This window comes from Gorilla gorilla, chromosome 8, assembly GCF_029281585.2.
Source record: "Gorilla gorilla gorilla isolate KB3781 chromosome 8, NHGRI_mGorGor1-v2.1_pri, whole genome shotgun sequence".
Lineage (NCBI taxonomy): Eukaryota > Metazoa > Chordata > Mammalia > Primates > Hominidae > Gorilla > Gorilla gorilla.
Genome location: NC_073232.2, coordinates 45,147,380 through 45,154,797, shown reverse-complemented (window position 1 = coordinate 45,154,797; position 7,418 = coordinate 45,147,380). Strand labels below are relative to the sequence as shown.

Below are 7,418 nucleotides of genomic sequence, written 5' to 3'. Positions count from 1 at the left end.
GTTCAAGACAGTCCTGAGAAGGGAGTAAAATAGACTGTCGTTTTGGAGAAACTGGGGCCCGGGAGGCAGAGAGACTTGCTGGGGGTCACTGATCACATAGCTATTGAGCAAGACTTCCATTTCTTGTCAGGGCTGTCCCCTGAGCCAGGCCCGCCCTGGCCTTTTGAACCTGCTTTCCCCGGGAGGCACCACCCACCCCCATGTTTGTTTCCAATGAGCGCAGCAGCCACCGTGAAGTGTCGAGGTCTCTCTCATGCTCTGGTTTGAGTGTGTGTCTGTGAATGGGACATGTGGTAACAGTAGTTTCACCAGGCTTTTGGACCTTGGCCACCCCTCCTGTCCCACCTGGGGATTTAGGGTTAATGTAATGTCACTGCTTGGCATTTGGGCCTATGAGTCCCATACAAACTTCAAAGAACTTAATTTATAGGGAGTTTCAAAGAGAGTCGGGAGGGCTGTGCCCGCTCCTCTGGACCCTCTGACAATGACCCTGCACAGCCTGCACAGCCGTGTCCAGGAAGCTGCCTGGAATCTTGCCATCCACTCCACGGGACTGTGTGCTGAGGCCTATGTCCCAGGCACATGAAACAAAGACCATTTCATCTTACGTTGGAAGCCGAGACTCTGGGTTTTTCTGCATCCAAGGCCTAGGAGGCCCACAGAGCCCACCTTGTTGGAACCAATGCTCCTTTCCTTGAAATCGTGAGACAGGGGAGAGCTTTTCAGCTTTGTGCAAAATGGTTCTGTTGAAAGTAGAATTTTCAAAACAGATAGCCCTGGATCAATTATGGCCCACATGCATGTTCTCTTTGGCTTGCACCATGTTTGCCCACAAAGGTGTATTTTCACAAAATGAAATTAACTGCCACAGTTAGAAGTCAAATTGTGGTTTGACTTTAAATAAGTAGAAGACCTGGCAGCATGGGGCTCATGTTCCTGCATGAAATGTTTGGCTGGAGCAGCACTGCAGCCCCTCCCCCCGCACAAAAGATATGCACTCTTTAGTTGACCACAGTCCTTACCATGCCCTATTGTCTTCCAGCTGGGAGCTGAATGCCTGTTGCCATTTATCATGTTTATGTTGCTGCTTTCTTGAGTCAGAGAGTTATGAGGAAGGTAAAATATTTTGGGTCCCCACGTTTCTGACAAAAGTGGAAAAGCAGTTTATATACATTACCTGCCAGCCTGTTTTCACTGGGTTGCCAATGTAGAAGTTTATCTCTGGGGTGTGTTTGGTCCCATCTTTTCCTCTGCCACAACACCACCACGATGATCACCATAACATCATATTTATTGGCCCTTTATCAAGCTATGTACATGGTGAGACAGGTCAGGACAGGCCTCCATTTGTCTCAGGGGCAAAGCATTGTGGGCAAAGAAGACAGAGCAGCTGGAGCTGATGGGGCTCCAGTTAAGGCAATGAAGGCTTTGCCACACCATAGAGGGCTCAAGGGAAGGGTCCTAAAAGACCAGCCCTGAGCAGCCTGGTGGGAACAGCCTCTTGGCCTTCTGCCCAGCTCCTGGCTGAAGCTGTGATCTGTGTAGCTGTGACTGCAGGGCTTGAGAATGGCGGAGGGCTTAGGCAGTTTGGACAGCGTGAATCGGGATTAGCGTGTAAACCCAGCCACCTCCCTGAAAAACAGTCTGAATCTCCCTTTTCCATCTGTCTGATGCGTATCCAATCTTTTGGCTTCTCTGGGCCACATTGGAAGAAGAATTGTGTTGGGCCACATGTAAAATCCACTAGCACTAACGATAGCCGATGAGCTAAAAAAAAAAAAAAAATCGCAAAAAGAAACTCATAATGTTTTAAGAAAGTTTGCGAATTTGCGTTGGGCCGCATTCAAAGCCATCCTGGGCCGCATGCGGGCCTCGGGTTGGACAAGCTTGGTCTAATGGGAATACGAAGACAGCCCCGGCTCCCACTGTGAGAACCCCTTCAGTCCAAGCATACTGGTCCTTTCCAAGCTCACGGTTCTCACCACACGGCCCCACTCCGGTTTCCTGGAGGCTCCCCCAGAAGCATTTGGGGGACATAGTCCAGGCAGGTGCCTCCTCCCAGATGGGGCAAGCACCTGGCATGATAGCGGAATTTTAGGTGGCCATGATTCAGGTTGCATCTCACCTCATGGGAACCAGACTTGGGAGCCTGATCACAGGTGCCAAGGAGGTCATCGTCCCCGCCAGAGTCCTGATCCCAGACCTGCAACCTCAGGGGCCCCCCTGTGGCCAGGAGCACATCCCCAAAATCCAGCCGCACTGACCAGATGGGGTTGTTATTGTCCCACACGGTGCTCGTCCTCAGCTCCTGGCCACCAAAGAAGAGCTTCACATAGGCATCCGTGGCAGTGAACCAGTCCCCCCACAGGCCCCATGCTTGGATGAAGGTCACCTCCAGCTGGGCCAGGCCCCTCTGCCGAGGGCAGCAGTCCTGGGTGGTGACCGCTGAGCCATGGCACACACACTGGCATGGGTCTCGGGGGCTCTTCTGCCGCCCTGGTGGGCACGGCCGGCTGCAGTCCCTCCAGCGAGCCCTGTCCGTCAGGTACTGACTCAGGGCCCTCCTCAGTGCCTCCCGCCGTGGGTCCTGGCTGTCCAGCAGCACGTGCAGGGGTTCCAGGGTGTAGTCCACCAGGCCAGGGCTGCCGGGCAGCGAGTTTACCCAGGCTGAGTACTGCTCGGGCCCGGCCTGGATCCCGAACAGCAGGTCGTTAATGGAGGTGTGATGGCCGCCAACCACTTCCGAATGGCGCTCCCGGTAGGTTTGGTGGAAGGAGGCCGTCATCTTGTGCTTCTTCTTCTTCTCCTCACAGGCCTTGGCTTCGGCAGAGGAGCTGCCGTGGATGCCTATGTTGACCTGGGCCTCGACAGTCAGGCAGTCCTCCACCTCGTTGTCCGTGAGCCCTTCCAGGGCCAGCTCGCAGGTGCGCAGGGCAGTGAGGGCCGATATGCGGCCACCCAGCTCCACAGCCCGGATGAAGTGGGTGCCGTAGTTGGAGATGAGCCTGAGGTAGGCGGGCTGGGTGGAGGCGTTGAAGTGGTGGGGCAGGTCTCCGAGGGCCCTCTTGAAGTCAGGGTGCAGCGGGGGAGTGTGTACCACATGGAAACTGCGAGAAGAGAGAGACCTCAGCTGGGCCCAGGGGAGTATTTCCCCCATTCAATCAAATAACTCCTTCAGGACTGCTCAAGGTCACATGTAAGTGGGCAGAACTAGGACTGGAACCCAGGGGCCCGGCTCCAGAGCACAAGCACAGTGGCACGGGGCTGGCAGGGATGCCTCTGCTCTCACCCCTCAGGGACCTCAGTGCTCTGTATAGGTATTTTCTCTTTTCCTTTTCAAAATAACATTTTTTTCTTTCCTTTTAATTTTCTTATTATAAAAGCAATGATCCTGGCCGGGAGCAGTGGTTCATGCCTGTAACCCCAGCACTTTGGGAGGCCGAGGCGGGAGGATCACTTGAGCCCAGGAGTTTGAGACCAGCCTGGGCAACATAGTGAGACCCCATCTCTATTTTTTTTTTTTTTTTTAAGAAAAAGGAAAAAAGAACATAAAAGCAATGATCCTGCACTGATGGTATCTGTTGAACTTTGGAACCTAGTCATGTGGCCTTCATCCATCTGTCCCCCTGGATGGGTCCCACATGCCCGGGATCCTGACAGCCTGGGCCATGCTCGGCCTCTCTGTGGAGGAAACGTGGCCCCCAGGTCTGATGAATCAGACCAGGTGACTTGGGTCTGGCCTACAAACACTGTGCCTTTCTCAGACGTGGAATCTGGGTCCCAGACTTCCTACTCCCAGGGGCTAGGGTAGTGACTGCTGTCGCTCAGCAGTGTGGCCCTGCCACAGGCAGGTGTGAGTATTGGTTGAGTGGATGCTTGAAGCTGAGAGAGAAGTGGGATGCTCAAGGTCACACAGCAATGAGGAAGGATGACCCGGCCAGGTCTCCTGCCTCTGTCCCTATCCAGGAAGGACTCTGTGGAAGCCTGGCTGTGCCCAGGAAAGGCAGGGTTCAGTACTCACTAGACCTAAATGGCAGCCTGCTGGGACTCTCAGGCATGGTCTCACTCACTTTCTCTCTACTTGATGTCTCACTGGGCACTCCCAGATTTGGGACCTCCTGGATGAGAAGAGGCCACAGGGCTGAATCGCCTGAAGTCTGAGAGCCAGGATTGCAGTTTCTTCCTGGTGGAAGCAGCCTCCGAGTTTGCTTGGGGGACTCTGCCTTTCCAGGGCTCCTAGACCACCCAGAGTTTCCCGCACCTTTTCCAGCCCCCCACCCCCTAGCCCCAGCTGTCACCTGTAGAAGCGGCACTCCACTGTGTCAGTGCTGAAGCTGTACTGGTCCTGGTGGGTCTTCTGGGCTGCAAAGTTGGCTGCCTGTGAGTGTGAGCCGGCCACGGACACATGCACATTGCTGGTGGGCTTAGGAGTCACATCCAGCCCGACCTTCCAGTCGTTGCGGATGCTACGAGCCGCATCCCGGGCCACAGCTTCAGTGGAGCTGACTTTGGCCCTGGTTACATGGCGCTGGCAGCCAGAGCCCTGGGCCCGCCAGTTGGTGAGTGCCAGAGGCAGGCGCTGGAGGGTGCCCTCCTGTAGGGCATTTTCACAGAGGGTGCAGGTGCCGTCGGGCCGCAGGAACCTTTGTGTGTCCACTGGGAAGGAGCCCGAGCGGCGGAGGCTGGTCACGTCCACACCCTCCCCGGCCAGCCATGCACCAGGCACGAACTTGTGGCTGCGCTTGCACTCTGAGCGTGTGGCTGTGTGGCATGGGGCAGGGACGGGCAGGGGCAGCAGCAGGAGAAGGATGCCCAGGAGGAGCAGACGGGCCGCCATGGAGCTGCAGAGACAGGGGGCACTTGGGCTCTGGGAAGCCATGGGTGGAGGGATGGAGGATGACTGCTCCTTTCCCCCACAGCCACAGATTATCAGGGCACATGGAAGGGGAGGGGCTGAGATATCTCTTAAGTCATTATTCAATGAATGTCAGAGCTGGTATGTCCCTTATAGGCCTGGTTCAGCCCCCACATTGTACAGATGGGCCCAGAGAGGGGAAAAGCCCTGCCCAGGGTCACAGAGCCAAGGGGAGCCCCTTTTTAGAATTTCCCTAAGGCCTAATGGGGATCTAGGTGGATGGCTCTGTCCGCAGGACACAACTGTGGGTGGTGGGGAGGGGGCTGTGGCCACAGAAGAGGGGACAGAGTAGCTGTAGCAGGTTTAGGGAGGGGTCTGGGGACCTGAGGAAGCCTTCATTCTGAAGAAGTGTCATTTTTGGCCCCAGAACAAGCCACCCTTTGCCCACCCTGACTCTCACTCTGTTTCTTTGTCTCTGTCACTCTCTCTAACCTCTCTCCCTCCCACTGAGCCCTTAACAGAATTGGAAGAGAAATAAGGTCCTATATTGCACCTATTCTTCCCATTTTCCCTTTGGGGCTCTCCCTCTGAGCTTTATGGAATAACATCAGCCCGAATTCTAGAATAAAATCTGCCGACCTGGCCAGGTGTGGTGGCTCACACCTGTAATCCCAACACTGTGGGAGGCAGAGGCAAGTGGATCACTGGAGGTCAGAAGTTCGAGACCAGCCTGGCCAACGTGGCGAAACCCCCTCTTTACTAAAAATACAAAAATTAGCTGGGCATGGTGGCGGGTGCCTGTAATCCCAGCTACTTGGGAGGCTGAGACAGGAGAATCGCTTGAACCCAGGAGGCGGAGGTTGCAGTGAGCCAAGATCGTACCACTGCACTCCAGCCAGGGTGATAGAGTGAGACTCTGCCTCAAAAAAAAAAAAAAAAAAAAAGAGAAAGAAAAAAAAGAAAAAGGGGCAGACCTGACCACACCCTTGGATTTTGTGTGGGGAGAGGCCTCGATGGTTGCTCTTCAGATCCTTTCTTGCTGCCCCTCCCCTCTTTGCCACTCCCTGCCAAGCTCTGTGGCCTTCGGCAGTGACAGGGGCCCCCCATTGCCTACTATGGACAATGATTGTCTGGAAGGTTCTTCCTAATTTTAAGGTGTTTCTGGGGCCTTGCCTGGGCCTGTTTATGATCTGGAACCTCCTTTCTCTAACCTTACCCAAGCCTAACCTTATCCAAGCTGAGCTCTTCAAAGGCCTTTGCCCTTGGGTACCACAGGTTCTGAGACAAGAGGGCTATGGAGAGCCCCCATTATAGCTGGAGCCTCCTGCCCTGCCCAAAGGTGTGACTTGAAGGGTGGAATTTCAGGCAGCGTGGCTCGCCCCAGGGAGGCAAAGAGGCCAGGGGAATCTTCAAAGGCCCTGGGCTCATCCCAGCTAGGAGGCGGGCACAGTCATAACCCTAATCCAGGGAACTCAGCCTTCATCCTGACTCTCATGGTATTCTGTCCCAGGGAGCCTCTTTCCAGCTTTCTTAGAAGCTTTAATGTCAGCACTTGCAGGGCCTTAGAAACTGCATGCTACCTCTTCATTTCATACACGAGGAAACTGAGGCCCAGGGTGGACACAGGGCTGCCCAGCGAGTTAGTGATGGGCACCGTCTGTGACCCAGGTGTCTTGTCTTATAGGTCACGGCACTTCCTGCTCCATCAGGCTCTTCCCCTCCACCCAGGGCCCCAGGCCCCCCAGTCCCTGCTCTCTCCTTACCTGGAATCCCGTATAGAGAAGCGGCTACACGGACGGATATCCTCTCTTCACCGAGGCTCCTGGAATGGTGGCATCAGCCCCCCAGGCAGCCCACTGTGGCTCCTTGCACCAGCCACCACTCACATCACTTCTACTTCCTGCCCCGCCCCCAGCTGTGGTCACAGGTCCTTTGTGCTCTCCCCTCCCATGAGCACCCACCCTGTCCTCAGCCCTCATCCGGCTCCCCACTGACAGCCCTCAGGAAGCGAGCAGCAGGGCCAGAGGCTCATCTGCCGAGTAGAGCTGCTGGGGCTCGGGGACTCAGGGCACACAGGCGGAGGAGGACGGGGCGCTGAGGACTTTGAGACTCGGCCCTGGTGTTGATGAACAGGCCAGCAGGGCCATCTCCTTGCTTCTGATGCACAGCATCGCATGTGTGGGATGTAAGAGGCAAGCAGAGGTGGCGGCTGAGAGCATGGGCCTACACGCCAGACCGCCGGGGCTTGGGCAGCTCGGTTATGCACCAGCAGTGTGGACTGGTAGGGTTCTTCAGCCTCACTGTGCCTCAGTTTCTTCACTGAACAATTGGGATTGTAGGTCATGTAGACCCTAGGGGTTGTTGTGAAGTGCTTGGAACTGTGCCTGGCCCTTCTTGAGTGTCAGTGCCTGTGGCCATTCCCTCCTCCCTGAGTGGGAGAAGAGAGATGTTGCTCTAATCTTGCCATCCACTTCCTGCTCAACCTACATCCCACCCTAGCCCAGGCTCCGAACTCCAAGCATGTTCCTCAAACAGGGGCTCCTGCTCCTCGCTTTGTGAGGAC

At 55.5% G+C, this 7,418-nt stretch overlaps 1 protein-coding gene across 2 annotated transcripts; it reads right to left on the bottom strand.

Annotated features, from left to right (window-relative positions):
- Nucleotides 1-1,273: 1,273 nt before the first annotated feature.
- Nucleotides 1,274-6,749, bottom strand: PRF1 (perforin 1). 2 transcript variants are annotated; one of them, XM_004049547.5, is made up of 3 exons: nucleotides 6,619-6,749; nucleotides 4,299-4,841; nucleotides 1,274-3,107 (listed from the first exon to the last, which is right to left on the bottom strand). In XM_004049547.5, exons 2-3 carry the CDS (start codon nucleotides 4,835-4,837, stop codon nucleotides 1,979-1,981), a joined length of 1,668 nt encoding a protein of 555 aa, XP_004049595.4. In that variant the 5' UTR covers nucleotides 4,838-4,841; nucleotides 6,619-6,749; the 3' UTR covers nucleotides 1,274-1,978. The 2 variants fall into 2 exon arrangements, with proteins under 2 accessions (XP_004049595.4, XP_018890978.4); XM_019035433.4 differs by lacking the exon at nucleotides 6,619-6,749 and having other exon boundaries at nucleotides 4,299-4,929.
- Between the last annotated feature and the right edge of the window lie 669 nt (nucleotides 6,750-7,418).

Excerpts from the sequence above, each read along its gene's own strand:
- PRF1 (XM_019035433.4), bottom strand. The coding sequence starts at position 4,879 with ATGGCTTCCCAGAGCCCAAGTGCCCCCTGTCTCTGCAGCTCCATGGCG. Across the intron at positions 3,108-4,298 it reads GTGGAGTGCCGCTTCTACAG|TTTCCATGTGGTACACACTC; the intron begins GTGACAGCTGGG and ends CTCTTCTCGCAG.